The sequence below is a fragment of the Centruroides sculpturatus genome, unplaced genomic scaffold (genome assembly GCF_000671375.1).
Source record: "Centruroides sculpturatus isolate CEXI.00-Female unplaced genomic scaffold, Cexi_2.0 scaffold24, whole genome shotgun sequence".
Lineage (NCBI taxonomy): Eukaryota > Metazoa > Arthropoda > Arachnida > Scorpiones > Buthidae > Centruroides > Centruroides sculpturatus.
Genome location: NW_019384375.1, coordinates 1231975 through 1247452, shown reverse-complemented (window position 1 = coordinate 1247452; position 15478 = coordinate 1231975). Strand labels below are relative to the sequence as shown.

The 15478-nt window shown below is 32.0% G+C and overlaps 1 protein-coding gene across 1 annotated transcript in view; it reads right to left on the bottom strand.

The window, feature by feature from the left end:
- The window catches only part of LOC111616870 (sushi, von Willebrand factor type A, EGF and pentraxin domain-containing protein 1-like), a 184934-nt gene extending 176515 nt beyond the window's left edge, over positions 1-8419 (bottom strand). The window contains exons 1-2 of the mRNA XM_023358224.1: positions 7982-8419; positions 1022-1236 (exon numbers count right to left, since the gene is read on the bottom strand). Coding sequence (XP_023213992.1) covers positions 1022-1236; positions 7982-8418 — 652 coding nt within the window. The 5' untranslated portion in view covers position 8419. The remainder of the gene's footprint in view (positions 1-1021; positions 1237-7981) is intronic.
- Positions 8420-15478: the final 7059 nt, after the last annotated feature.

The following is a 15478-nucleotide window of genomic DNA, read 5'->3' as shown; positions in this document are numbered from 1 at the left end:
TACATTTTGCAAAAGGTAAAGCATGGATCTGAAGATAATGCAGAAAAATGCTCAGAGGATAAGAATAACTTGCCAAAAAGAAAACGCTCTCGGTTAATTAATAGTGTTTTTAGTGATGACGAAGAAAACATTGTTTAATTTATATTAATATGTATCACTTAAAAAATTTTTATGAAGATATTTATCTTAATTATGAAAATATACTAGCATGTTTTTTAATTTTTGGAACCTAACCCTCCTTTTCGTATTAGTTCTTTGTTTCGTATAACACGGATTCGCATAACACGGCAATTTTTTGGAACGTAACTGCCGTGTTATACGGGGGTTAACTGTACAGTATATAGATGAATAATGAAATTTCCAGTAACACAAAAAAACTTCTACTAAGAAAAGATGAACAAACGTTTCTTAATTTTTACGATTATTACAAGTATCCATTTCCGATTACTAATTAGTGTATTACGGTGTATTAGTGTATTGCGATTATGGCATCATTAAAATAAATGGGCTGCAATTTGAAAAAATTATAGACAAATTCACACTGTCGTCCGTCCGTTTGTCCGTCCGTCTGTCCGTCCTTCCTTAATCTCCAGAATGGAGTTAGATACATATAAATCACGACGAGATATAGAAAGCTTAGGGACAGTAGGCCCCGATTACTGTATATAAACTTCTAATGAAAACTGGAAGTCATATTATTTCAATTCAAAACTTCCCCTGAAAGGAGTTAGACAGACGACCACACGACTCTATTGCTAACGAAAAAATATGCTGTATTGGGGCAAGACCCTACAGTACTAATTTGAAGTGGAGAGCACATATTTTAAATTAAATAACTTAAAAATATGATTAACGAGCAATTATTTATTGAGATATCGTCACAATGTCGACCTGCAATTTTTAATCATAAATTTTATATATTTTATTAAACCTCATTAGGAGCCAGAAAAGGTCACATATTCCCTACCAGATAAAGTAAGTATATTGAATTATCATTTTATGAATCAAATGAATACATTACCATCTTTTATTTTCTCATTCAACTGGTGAATTTCTTTAAAATCATTTAGAATATAAATATTTTGTGGTGCAGTAGCAAGGTTAAGCAATTCTTTATAGTTAACTTCTGCAACGCCAATTCCGAAGATTATAATACCTTTACTTTTAAGTTCGTTTGCGACTATAGCTGGATCGCCTCCTTCGTTGCTTTGACCGTCAGATATCACAAATATAATTCTGTAATATATATAAAATTAAAATATTAATTTCGTTATAATTCAAGATAAAATAACTTCGTAAATGTAATTTATCAGTTCATATTTCTCGTTAAAAAAATTAGTAATTTGTATTGTTAAAATAAAAAAAATAAGAATAAATTTTTCGATTTTACGAGTGAGATTTTCTTGTATTAGTAGGGCCTACTCTTGAAACAAATTCTTGTAAATTGGGATCAAAATTAATTTCAAGTTTGACGAGAAAAATTATATATTCTTAAAACAAGATATTTCTTCCTTTTCATTCAAATATATAGTTATTAAAATTAATGTATTGAAATAGATATTATCTTGTTTAAATAATATGATAACTAGCACTATTATACTGTTTATATATCGTTTTTATCATCAAATTTTAATATAACATTCATATTTCAATTTTATTTTCTATAACTATAGATTTTCTGTAAATTATAGATTAAAAANGATGTGGAAGAAGGTATCGATTTTCTGTAAATTATAGATTAAAAATAAATTACTTAGGCCTATTATATGTGTTCATTTTGTTTGTTATGAAATTTTTAAGCGCGTTAAGAAAATATGACTGATGGCCAGATGGCATAGAATCATAGACAGTTAAAGCATCAGTCTATGGCTCTGTGAATCTGGAAAAGAAATGGAACGCCTAACTGCGGAAATGTTTAATGGACGGAAATAGCAAAAAATTAAATAAATGAAATTTAATTTGCTTTATTTTTATTTTTGTGCCTTTTTCAACTCTGTGGGCACTAAGAGACCCTTTCAGTGTTCACCAGTTTTTTCCACTCGAATTGAACCACTGAACACTGATTATTGGTCGCGGGTTCACGCCTGTGCAAAGGGCTGGGCCAGTGGAGTTTTCCAGGTGTTCTTCACGTGTCTAACATCGAAATTGAGGACCAGTTTCCCAAAGAAAGTTTTCCTGGGACACATCCCCCTTGGCAGATCGCCTTCGTGTTTCCCATCAATCCTACAATCAGTGGAGGATTTAGCACTTGAGAGGCCTCAGGCGCAATTCAATTTTGAGGCCCCCTTTAAATATTTTTACTACCCCTACACCCTACAATGTGCATTCTACGCACACGTTTTTTTACTCTGGTAGGCACTATACCGGTGGTCCAAAAAAGTGAGATATAGGGAAATAACACTGAAAATTAACCAATATAAAATTACAACTGCTTGGCTATATTTAAAGGTTTTACTGATGTTCAGGTTGTATTAATTATGATAAACTCGCAAAGCACTGCCATTGTAAATGATATTATGTACATAAGTTTGCTGTCGTGTTTTATTTTGTAGCCCGAGCTGGGCATTCTGTTCAAATGTTATGCTGTTATATTTTGTTCTGTACTATTTCTGTTTACGTCTATTAATAAATGCATATGCGCGTCAGGGACCCTTCCTCTTCTATCTTCCTTCCTTCCCACTTTTCCACCCCCTTTGGCCCCTGCCACCAATACTTTCTCTTACGTCTACTTTCTTCTCACTTCTTTTCACTTACTTTACGGAAATACCTCTGAGTAACGCCGTCTATTCTTTACTATAATTACTGTATTAATTATGAAAATTGAAACTTTTTGGTACAAGAATTATTAATTTTCAATAAGTACAGTAAGTGTTAAAAACAAAAAAATTTAGTAATCCATGGATATAAAAAGTAATTTATTTTTAAATTTACTACTGATTTGTATTTCAAAACCTGGTAATCTAGAATAATAAAAATTTATTTGTAAATTATTATAATAGATTTCACTATTGTTTGGTAAATAATTAAGGGTAATTTAATTTAGGGAATACTGCTAAATTATTAATTATTTTTATTATGAAAAAATAATTAATTAAAATAATTTTTTTTTATTTTGAAAGCTGAATTTTGAGGTTTCCTTGGTTTTTGAGGCCCCAGACACGCGCCTCGTTTGCCTGTGCAGAAATCCGCCACTGCCTACAATCCTTTCTTTCTAGACCCATGATGAGTTCAGCCAGGCATATAATGGGGTGAAAGGAAGTAAAAGACGAAGATAGTAACGCAATTTTAAAGTCGATGTTAAACATTTGACACTAGCCTCACGCTGTTCCCAGTTAAGACAAGTTAACACCACATATATTTGCCTAGCACACAGTATATTTCAATGTTTAATCCTCACATTACTGTTATGTGGCCGAGTGGACTTCGTCTCCGCTTAATGGTGGTGACTAGACCCTAAACACCGGAGTTCGATCGGGGGTTCGCGCCTCACTCGGACGAGCTGGCAGCGGGAGTTTTTCAGGGTTTTCCTCCTTGCCAATGACATCTAAATAGGGACCAGCTTCCCCTCAAAGTCCTCCCGAAAAGCATTCTGTCCCCCTTCTCGCGTGGGCCGTCTACTATAAGGCCGGCTTTGGTCTCTTCGTGACCTCTCTTCTGTCTTCCTCGGATTGGTCGTCTTCGATAAGGCCGCCTCTGCGGTCGCTGAGCGATCTTCCCCTCTGTTCTTCCGGAGTGAAAAGCGAGTTACGCTACAGCACTCCTCTATCGAGCATGAGATGGCATTTGAAACTGCGAATAGAATAGCTAATAAAAAAATCCAGCAGAGAGTTGCTTAACTTTCCCGACAACATTTAATATTGCATGTGTGGCGCCATTTGTTACGATATTTTACTTTTAGAAATGTTATATTTTTAATTATTATAAAATGGCAAACGCTTAATTTTGAGGGTATAGACAAGTTTTATAAAAAAAAAAAAAAAATTGTAAATGTTAATAACGAGAAAAATCGTTATTAAGTCCGACATATGTCAGCGTTCATATAGTTCTTTATAATCTGGGGAAAGTAAAAACGCGAAAGAAAAAGAAAAGTTTGATCGAAAGTACAGTATCGGTTTTTATTTATTTTGTTACATTTTCCCAAACAGTTTTCTATAAGATTTTATCATGATATGATTTTAACTTTTGATTATAAAGCCATTTATAATCGAAAATTATATAAAACCCCATATCTTTAACGATCACTATCGACATCTCTTTGTACTCACCATGCTTCTTCGCACCGAAGTTTATGATTCGTTACTGGATCGATATTAGATATATTCAGAGTATTGCCTCATTAGATGCTTTAATAGTGACGTTCTCTAAATATTGCTATCCTATTAGCTGCCGGATCGCAATATAGGCTACTACAAATATTTTGTAGCTAGTATATACGATCCAGCACGTAAATTTGCTATCTATTAACATTTGTTGCTATAGTAATGCCTGCACTAGAATGTAATGTGTTGGATAAAAACGTTTATTGTGAGCCAGTCTATAGACTACAACCACAGTAATTTACCCATAAACCACACGCTCACTTCTCAACCCAGAGACAGCTAGAGACCTTAAAACTTCATACTGCTATTCAAGACTCATTGGAAACAATTTTTGTGGGTCCCAGATATGGAAGGCAATCAAAATGTGCACTTAAAAATTGCATGCGAGTTAATAAACCAAGCATGCGTAAGCTACATTTTAATATAAAATTGCATACATGTAAGTCTACAAGTAATAAACATCATTTGTATATCACCTCTAAAAAGTACTGTACATAATCACAATACCACTTGCTTTACTGACTGAAATGATTTATTAAAAATATTAATTTATTTTTGTACTGCTCTTTACAATAATCATCCGAAAATCAGGGACTTCGTATTTCAGATATATGGTTTATATCTTGGTCACTAAAACTTACCTCATTTACGGGACCGCGACACAAAATTAATCAGCTTCTATTTAATAGTAAGATTACCGAGATCTATCAGATTTAGTCAACTGACAAGTGGTTTTACACTCGACGGAATAGAAACTCGGACCATGCGATAGAAAGAAACGTTATATCTGACAATCTCTAGAAAATTAGATCAGTCACTATGTCAAAGAAAACGTTTTTTAACAATGTGGAGTAACTGAAGAAACTGAGGCCCTGTCCCCGACTCCTTTTGTAAAATTTAAACACTTGATTCTGAATATAAGCCTATTGAGTAGAGTCGAGAAATTTCGCCAAATCTAAGCCATCGTGATGTGTTAGCAAGTTTTCTTTTACATCCTTTGCCTTCGTGACAGAAGGCTACCTGCAGCTAATCTATCAATATTAAAATCAGACCTAAGTAGGACTAAAAATCTATAAATAACCAAGAAAACATGTGATTGGGTGGTTTTACGCTCTTTCGTTCGCGTTTTAATCCCTTTTTCCCTATAATCAAATGTCGGGTATAGTTGGCACCCCATCGGATTGCTTTCGAGAAAATTCGCCAAAATATATCCAAAGCCCCTTTTTTACTTCGTGTTGTTGTATGTACTTGACAAGCCGAGAGTATACTCCAGTGCAAGACCCTCTTACACGCGGGACCCAATTGGGAACAATCGGTCCGATCGGCTTAAGGCCGGTCCTGTTGCCGTTGAACTATAAACCAGCCTTTAGTCACGTCGGTCATCAACTATCTGAAGCTTCAGAAGTCAAAAGTTAAATTTTTATTATAATATTTATATTAATTTGCAAAAAGAAATTTTAAAATATTAAAAATTGATTGATTAGTCAACGCGAAGCATTAGCATCTTTTCTCGTCGCTTTGACAGTTTATTAGAAGTATCTTTAGAAGAGTTTTTCATGCTTATTAGTAAAATAGGTCTCAAAACTTTTCAATTAACATTTTGTCTTATCCAAAAGTCGGCATTTACTTCTCAACTCAGCCATATTAAACCCTATCTCTTCTAATAGGCTACTAAACAGATAAATTCAATTTAATCCATTGTTTCGATTAAAAGCATTTACAACGAACAATTATTTATTGTGACATCGTCACAATGCAGGCTGAAAATTTTAATTTATCAATATTTAATTTAAAATATATACTCTCCACTTCAAATTAGTAGTGGTTTGCACCTGTACATCATACTTTTCCTTTAACAATAGAGTCGTGCCGGTCATATATTAATTGCTTTCAGGGAAAGTTTTGAATTGAAATAATGTGACTTCGAGTTTGCATCGGAAATTCATGTACAGTTAATCGTGGCCTACTTTCCCTATGGTTTCCATATCTGTTCTTGTTTTTCATCTATCTAACTTCGTTCTCGAGGTTAAGGAAAGACAGACGGACGTCAGTGGGAATTTATAGGTCCTACAATTTTTTGAAATTGCAGCCCAACGAAAAAAAAATTATTTTCGGAATATGTAAATCAATTTTAAACCAGATCTTCCAAAAATCTTCGTAATTTGTGTTGTTTACATTATACAAACACTTTATTATTATAATCGAATCCACTTAACAGAGCATTGAGTAAAGCTAGGTACCCACATGCGGCAACGGACGACGGAAACGGTCGACGGAACGGCAAAATGACGTCACTTTTGCCGTCGACGTCGACGGAATACGAAGTTGAGAATTTTCAACTTTTGCCGCGACGGAAAGAGGCACGGTAAAAATTAGACCAATAGGAGGACCGTTTAGCGATGTCGTCATAAAGATCACGTGGGACGATAGCGTTCGAACTATGGTGGTCGGCAAGCTAAAAAGCTTTATTTGTACAGTAATACGCTAATATATTTCATTTATACGCTATATTACTATCCGATTTAAATATTAATGTCAAATAGACTTACTGCGTAAAGTATTGGGAATGGAGTAAGCGTAATTCGGCGACGAAAGTATTCGATATTCCTAACTTTCGACGATTTACAATATTTTTCCTATCCAAATTATTCGTTTTTCAGGTTTTTTTTTATTTGCGATAAGATCGAAGGCAAACTTAAAAGGTTTAATTGATATAACAAAGCAATCCCGGTAGACGCGATTTTCGACTACTGGCACGTGGCCTACCTACTGTAGTAGCTTGTTTATATTTACGGCTGGCAGATGGCGCGTTTCAATTGTAGGGTAATTTCCGCATGTGAGTACACGAGACACGGAAAGACGACGGAACGGCAACCGTTTCCGTCAACGATTTCCGTCGTCCGTTGCCGCATGTGGGTACCAGGCTTAAGGGAGCAGTTTGCTTGTCAGTATTGCTACTCACAGTAGTGAGAACAGAACACTTTTTCATGTTTCCAATTTTCTCCCCCATGTTTTACACTAGAGGAACTCCTATTTACAGAGTATCGGATATTAGAATAGTCCGTTTAAATAAACACCCTGTGAGCGGCTTTTTTAGAGCAGAAATCCGCATAACGAAGTACTATTCTAAGGAAGATTTATAAACACCGATCTTTAATCTTACGGTGCTGTACATTGTCGTCTAGGCACATGGTGATAGAGATCTCTAACGTCTACACTAAGTAGATAACGGAAAAGTCCAGATAAGGGAGCATATTGTACCGATCCCGAGGGTGCTCTCTCTTAAGCGGATTTGACTGTATTATTATAACTCATTATAATTATGAGTTATAATAATACAGTCGTAAAATATATTACGACTCGTAATATATTTTATTAATATATTACGAGTCGTAATATATTAATAAAATAATGTATTAAATCAAATTAAAGCTAAACATTCAATTTGACACGTGCTTAATTATTACGTATTAAATATTTATTAAATTAGGCCTAATATTACTCACAATATGACATTTTATTAGTAATTATTTTTATTTTAAAATTAATAAACTCATTAATTTAAAAATAAATTTTAATACGCAATTTCTCACTTTCGTGAAATTTAGAAAAGTATTTATTAAATAAAATAAGTTTAAATATAATTGAACTAAAGCACTTACTTATTTTTAATATCACTCCTTTTTGAGTTTTGTAGTATTTCTCCCGATACCGATAAGCCTTTTGCAGTGTTTGTGGCTCCACCCGCGTACGGAACGTTCTTTATAATTGGCAAAAATGAACACATGTCGACGTCTCTAAATTCCGAAATAGAATTTAAATGAACTACATAACCACTCGAAAACGTAACAATTGCGGGGATATTTCCTGAAGGAGAAATTGTAAGTATCCTTGCAAATAATTCAGTTGACAACAGTTCTTTTTTAAAGACTTCTGAGCCAACGCTGCCAGATTCGTCTAAGAGAAAAACGATATCATTTCTTTTATTTACATATATTTCAAGTTCTCCTAAAAATGTCTTTAAATCTGTCTGTATTTCGCTTGCATTCGATATAAGAAAACATAAAACGAAAAATATAACGCTCTTAGTATTCAGCATCTTGACGCTTTCATATAGAATACTTTATTAAATTGGTCGTGTAATATTTTATTTAAACTAGCTTCCTTTCCTAGAACGTACTTCCTCGTTCGCTGAATGGTTGTGAAAGGGTGATGTAATGTTTAATTCCTTCCAATCCTTTCGCTTGACCCCAAGGTCGTCGTACAGCTCTCGGAGGGGAAAATCCAAAAACGTCTCCCAAGTTCGTAACAGTTAGTCATCAACAAATTTCTTATCTTCATTAACAAATTAATAATGTAGGCCTACATTATAAAATTTCATAATTATAATTCTAACATTAAAAGAATTTAATATCATTTTCGTTTGTAAGCAAATTTTTTTAGACTCAGGAATGCTAAATTACATTTTTGTATTGATATCAATTCTCTAATCAGTTATGATATTTTACTAATAGTCCATTTTCTCTTATTAATACTTATAAGAATATGCATTTATAATTTTGTTAAAATATAAAATGAAAGACATTATTATATAATCTTGTAGAAAATCATTTTTATCGTAATAAATAGCTTAATTGAATTTAGATAAATAAGAATAATTACCGTTGCTGTTCCGGAGAGAACAGGGATTTTTTCATGCTTCTATTTTATTTTTAGTTCTCTTTTAGATTGTAATGCGACGTCGCTTAATTCTTTTGGTCGACGGATTGAAAAGACAATTCGGCATTTTATTAAAAGAATAAATCGTATTCGAAATCTCCACGTTTTAATTTCATTATTACATAAAATAATTCGTAGTTAAGGGAACTTATTAAAGTAAAATTGATTATATCTTATCTCAATTAAATAATTTTCACTCGTGATTCAATTAAAGATTTAATTTCCTGTTTATTTTTTCAAGCATTTCTTCCAACTGTGTTTTAATCGTAACTTTTTAATTTCAAAATTAATTTCTATTTTTAAATATTGTAAACATATTTACGTGTTAACTTCTCAACTTTTGCTAAAATCGAAACGATTCGAATAAAACTTTCTTGTCAGTCTGTTTAATGAATTGATTTTCGCAAAATTAAAACATTATTATCAATTGATGAGAAAGGTCATTAATTTATTTTTAAAGCATATTATTACACTTATTACCAAATCTACTTCTTTTCATCCGAAAAAAATTGGTTAAATACGAAAAAAAGAGGAAGTGAATGTTTCCGCCTTTCTTTTCTTTCTTGTACCAAGTATTTAAAGCTAGAAGTGGCGTTAATTTTGAATCATCTGCAAGATTAACTTGAAGCTACATGCGAACAAAGAATCTGGGAGAGAAAAAAAGAAAAGTTAATGCCGACAAACCTACTTCCGGAAACGGATGTTATGACTATTTTCGTCTTATCTTGTTCAGTTAGTAAAGTTATAAGTCTAAACTTCATTTTTCTCGCAAATCATATAAATATACACAGTAGAATTTATTAGATACCATCAGTAACGAAGACTTTGTCGGCTTAGGACTGGTATCTGTTTAAAAAAATTGCCGTTTATTTAACAATGCTCGGCGGATAGTTGAAATAATCAACACACAGTTTTGTTTTGTAAAAGAACGTGTGATAAGAACATAAATATAAAACAGTCAAAGAACCACAAAATTTAAGGACTATTTTTATTTAATAATTAGCCTAATTAACATAATTTGGCATTAAAAGTGTTGTGTCACTTTGTACTAGCTTTAATAAGTAGACGTTAAAGTTGAATTCATTCAGAGAAATATGGAAGATCTGGCTTGAAATCAAAACCGCAACTTACACAAGCTGGGCAACTGATACTGATAATTACACATCTAGACTTCCCGAGCAGGATGTTGACCAATTTTCGCCATACGTAACGCATTTGATTCATTCTGTTTCTGTTATTATTATTATTTCCCCTTCTTTAACATTCTCTGAGTTTCTTAAAACCTACCTTCTTTCCTGATGTGTTCTTTAGCCTACTTCACTTAGCACCTCCCTTAATTTAATATCTAATAAGGAAGGTGTTAACGGAGCTTATAAATTAAGCATTTTCAATTTCAAATTCAGAAAAAATGAATCCTAACTTATTACATAAAAGGTAAATTTGGTTTCGGGAAATATAAATTCATTTTCAGATAAAGTTAACATTAATTTTAAGGAAAGCCAATTTTTTTGAAACACTTCTAGGTTGGACTGTGATTGAATAAATTATGCAATTATCGCAGGGATATACTTATTCAGGGGTATTATGGTGTTGTAGCACCTTCTTGATACTAAAGCAATTTTTTTTTTTAAATAAAAATAAATATAACGCATATCGTGTGACTTCAATTAAATAAGAGTAGGTAACTAAAGTAATTCTAAGATGATTGAAGATCATTCTCCAAAAAGACCGGGCATGTCTTTTAATCCTCGAATATGCATTAACAACATTCATATTCTCAAAATCCTGAATATGCTGAGTTATCAGTCATATTTTATTTGAGCACATTGTTATAGTTATTTTATTTTTATTTGAGCAAACAGATTTGAGCTCAATACGTTTGCATTTATGTAACCATTTCTTGCAACCGTGAAAACGAACATCATTCCTAGAAATTAAGTTTTGTTGTAATTAAATATAATGAAATTTTGTGAAATGTTATACACTTATACTTTTAATATGCTACAGTACATATATATAGGCTACGTAGTACATGCTATACAACTAATTTTTATCTGATAATTACATAATTTATTAACATTCAATATAGCATTAAATCAATTGCAACCCAATCCAGAAATTAACTAATTACCCTTCAAAAACTTTGCTTAAAATTAATGTTAGCTTAACTTAATATGAAAATAAATATACTTTTGCTGAAAATCACTTAATTTTTTCTGAAATAGAATTTACACTTTCTAATTTTTGAAATTGAAAAAGTGTAGTTAGTTATTGGTTCAACTTATCTTTATTTGCTTATTCGATTCAACAATTTTCTTCTTATTTGCTTTATTACTGCTATTGGAAAGGCTGTTATATACGGTATAACAGAGTGAAAGTATTTCGATTTGTCAAAAAATGACTCCCCGAAGATTTTTACACATTTGTGCTCAGGACACCTTGAAACGTTAAGAAATGCAAACATTTAGAGATATTTTTCTTTATGTATGGATGTTAGTGTGTGTGTGTGTGTGTGTGTGGAAGGGCACGTTTGTTCACCCTGTTTGAAGCTTAATAACTCTTGTGCTTTTTGTCAACAATTTCTGAAATTTTGAAGGGTGGTTTGTTTATTAGGAGGATTTTGGTGGTGGTTAAAGCTTGAGAGGGTGGGGAGATGAAGAGGGTCGTGTGTATCTTTACTAGGGTCAGACTTAATGACGATTTTACTTATTATTAGCATTTACAATTTTTTAAAAACTCATACCTACCTTTAAAATTAAGCTTTTTACCATTTTATAATAGTTGAAAATGTAAAAAGTTTTTTAATAAAATATCGTAACAAATGGCGCAACCAAACGTTGTCGGAAAATTCTATGTATTCATATTCATATATTCATTATATATATTCATTAATTCATATATTCATATATTCATCAATTCATATATTTATTAAATTGGTAATTTCATAGAATTATCAATTTAAGAATATCTGATTTTATATTATCTTAGTATTTTTTAAAATATCTTATTGGTATTCTGGCTTTGGAAAATTAAGTTAAAATTACACTTTATCATAAAGTGAATTAAAACATACGAGAAAAATTAATAATCAGATTGTTGTATATCTGATATAAATAAAAGTACAGTACAACTTTAGCGCACAAAAAATATTTCATAACAGTTAAAACTACATTCAAATGCATAAAAATTGTATGTAGAAAACTTTTCTGTGAAATTAAACTTCTCTTACGTACTTTATTTTAATTACATAAAACGTATCTACATAAATAAAACACGCATAAACTAACTAATTTGTGAATATTTTAACGTCCGAAAAACTTGATATAAAACTTGTGAAAATAAAACAAAAATCTTGTAAAAAGAGAATAATTGCTTTTATGTGATAATAACGTGTTTATATTTCGGCAACAGATCGTATAAACTACATGGGAAGTATTTTCTCGTAAATATTCCGTTCATAAGAAAATTATTGGGCTGTAATTTCAAAAAATTGTAGACCTATAATTCTGATTGTTGTCTGTCCGTCTCTGTCTTTCCTTAATTTCGAGAACGGAGTTAGATAGATGAAAGTCGAGACCAGATATGCAAATCATAAGAGGAAGAGGACCAAATTAATTACATATAAACCTCCAATTTGTACCGCAAGTCACGTTATTTTAATTCAAAAAAAGTTTCTCCTGAACGGAGTTTGATACATAACCGGCACGACTTTATTGCTAACAGGAAAAGTATGATGTACAGGGGCTCCATTCCACGCAGGCACGTGCTATGTGCTACCTCTCGCAGTAATAGAGCAANTTTTGTTTTTTTTTTGTCACACCGGATATAGGTTCTTGGAGTACATTATTAAAATTTATTGTATTAAATTTTATAATTATATTAAAAAATCATTATTTAAATCATATGGTTAAAGAAATGCTTATTTTATATGGATAATATCAAGCTGAAGAAGATGCTGTCTACCAAGCTGTTCAGTGGGCCACTTCACTACTAAACAAAACTCTGTCTATCAACATTTACAGTGATTCTCAGTCTGTCCTAAAAGCTCTTTTAAGTCCCAATTGCAATAGCAATAAAATCACATATATTCAGCACCATATTAAATGTTTTGTAAATCAGATAACATTTATATTTGTTCCTGGCCATACTGGCATTCTAGGAAATGAAAAAGCCAACTTTGAGGCTAAGTCAGCTGCAAAGGACACTGACTTGGACTACACTCACATCCCTCTCTCAAGTAGCAGCCTTAAAATTATATTCATGACAATGCTATTCAAAATTGGAATCAACAATGGTTGAGCAGTAAAACTGGTAGAATAACAAGACTATTTTCCTAGTGTTGAATGCAGGTTCTCATCACCACTTAGAGAATTAACGTTTGCTACTGTTCAACTACTTACTGAGCATGGTAATTTTAGAAGCTACCTGGCTATGTATAACTGGGCAAAAACTGCCTTTTGCTTTTGCTCTATAGAAAACCTAGACACCGTCAACCATATGATCTATGATTGTCCGATACAATCAATATAGACTTATTCTGAAACTAGAAATCTTTATGCTTGGTCTCAGATGGTCAGGTCCACTTGATAAGCTTGTTCAGAAGCCACTGTTTGATGCTTTTTACAATTATGTTAAAAAAATATGGAAGAAAAGACTATTTATAATTTATAATTTCTAGTTTTACATTCTAGTTTTCACTAAAAGCTGAATAGTAATTTTATGTTTACTTTGTATCATGTATTTGGTTTNTTGGTATTCTGGCTTTGGAAAATTAAGTTAAAATTACACTTTATCATAAAGTGAATTAAAACATACGAGAAAAATTAATAATCAGATTGTTGTATATCTGATATAAATAAAAGTACAGTACAACTTTAGCGCACAAAAAATATTTCATAACAGTTAAAACTACATTCAAATGCATAAAAATTGTATGTAGAAAACTTTTCTGTGAAATTAAACTTCTCTTACGTACTTTATTTTAATTACATAAAACGTATCTACATAAATAAAACACGCATAAACTAACTAATTTGTGAATATTTTAACGTCCGAAAAACTTGATATAAAACTTGTGAAAATAAAACAAAAATCTTGTAAAAAGAGAATAATTGCTTTTATGTGATAATAACGTGTTTATATTTCGGCAACAGATCGTATAAACTACATGGGAAGTATTTTCTCGTAAATATTCCGTTCATAAGAAAATTATTGGGCTGTAATTTCAAAAAATTGTAGACCTATAATTCTGATTGTTGTCTGTCCGTCTCTGTCTTTCCTTAATTTCGAGAACGGAGTTAGATAGATGAAAGTCGAGACCAGATATGCAAATCATAAGAGGAAGAGGACCAAATTAATTACATATAAACCTCCAATTTGTACCGCAAGTCACGTTATTTTAATTCAAAAAAAGTTTCTCCTGAACGGAGTTTGATACATAACCGGCACGACTTTATTGCTAACAGGAAAAGTATGATGTACAGGGGCTCCATTCCACGCAGGCACGTGCTATGTGCTACCTCTCGCAGTAATAGAGCAAATGGCGCGTCTATTTCGCGCTATCATTGTCGCAATAATTCAGTGAATATATATATATATATATATATATTTTAAATTATATCCTGTTTTTGTAAGAATTATATTTAGTTAATTATTTTGTTAATTTTTTCCAATAGATCGTGCTACGTGTAAAGTCAACAATCAAACGTAGACAAATTAATCGATATATAGAAATCCAATCCAATTTAATATAAGGATTGTAAATTTGTGAGTTAGAATTCAAACAAACATAATCAGAAAATGAACTTTTACTTTTGCAATACTGTAGTAAGAAAATAAACACAGTTAGCTTCACAGACGGGTAAGAATATGCATATAAATGGCTAAGCGTTGCAGTGATTAAGTTACAAAATAAGCAGTTTTATATCTAACTAGCTTACTCGTCGCGCATTGCTGTGATCTCAGAAGAAAGGAAATTCAAGCAAACTTGTTATGATAAAATTCAATTTACATTTTATCATTTTTATTGAAACATTATTATTCATTTTCATCGGAAAAACATTTCAAAGTGTCGTTTCAATTCTATTTATTTATTGGAGTGTTTGTGGATACACGATATTTTTTGTTTTTCCGTCTGGTGCGTACATGAATAAATCAGAAGGTTTTCCGACGCGTGAACCGGCCACATACAGTTGTCCATGCGAGAAGCACGGATTCTCCAAATTTAGCCCATACACTTGCAGCGATTGTCAGAAGTGAGATATTCCCCATTTTTATATACAGTAGAGCGTCGATTTTTCGAAAGTCAATCATCCGAAAGAATTCCAGTCGGCAAATTTAAATTTTCACCAGTGCTGTGGCGCTTCAATCTTTGGCTATGTCTTGGGCTACTCAAATATTTTACGTTTTTGATACTAAATTAACATCTGAAGTATAATTTT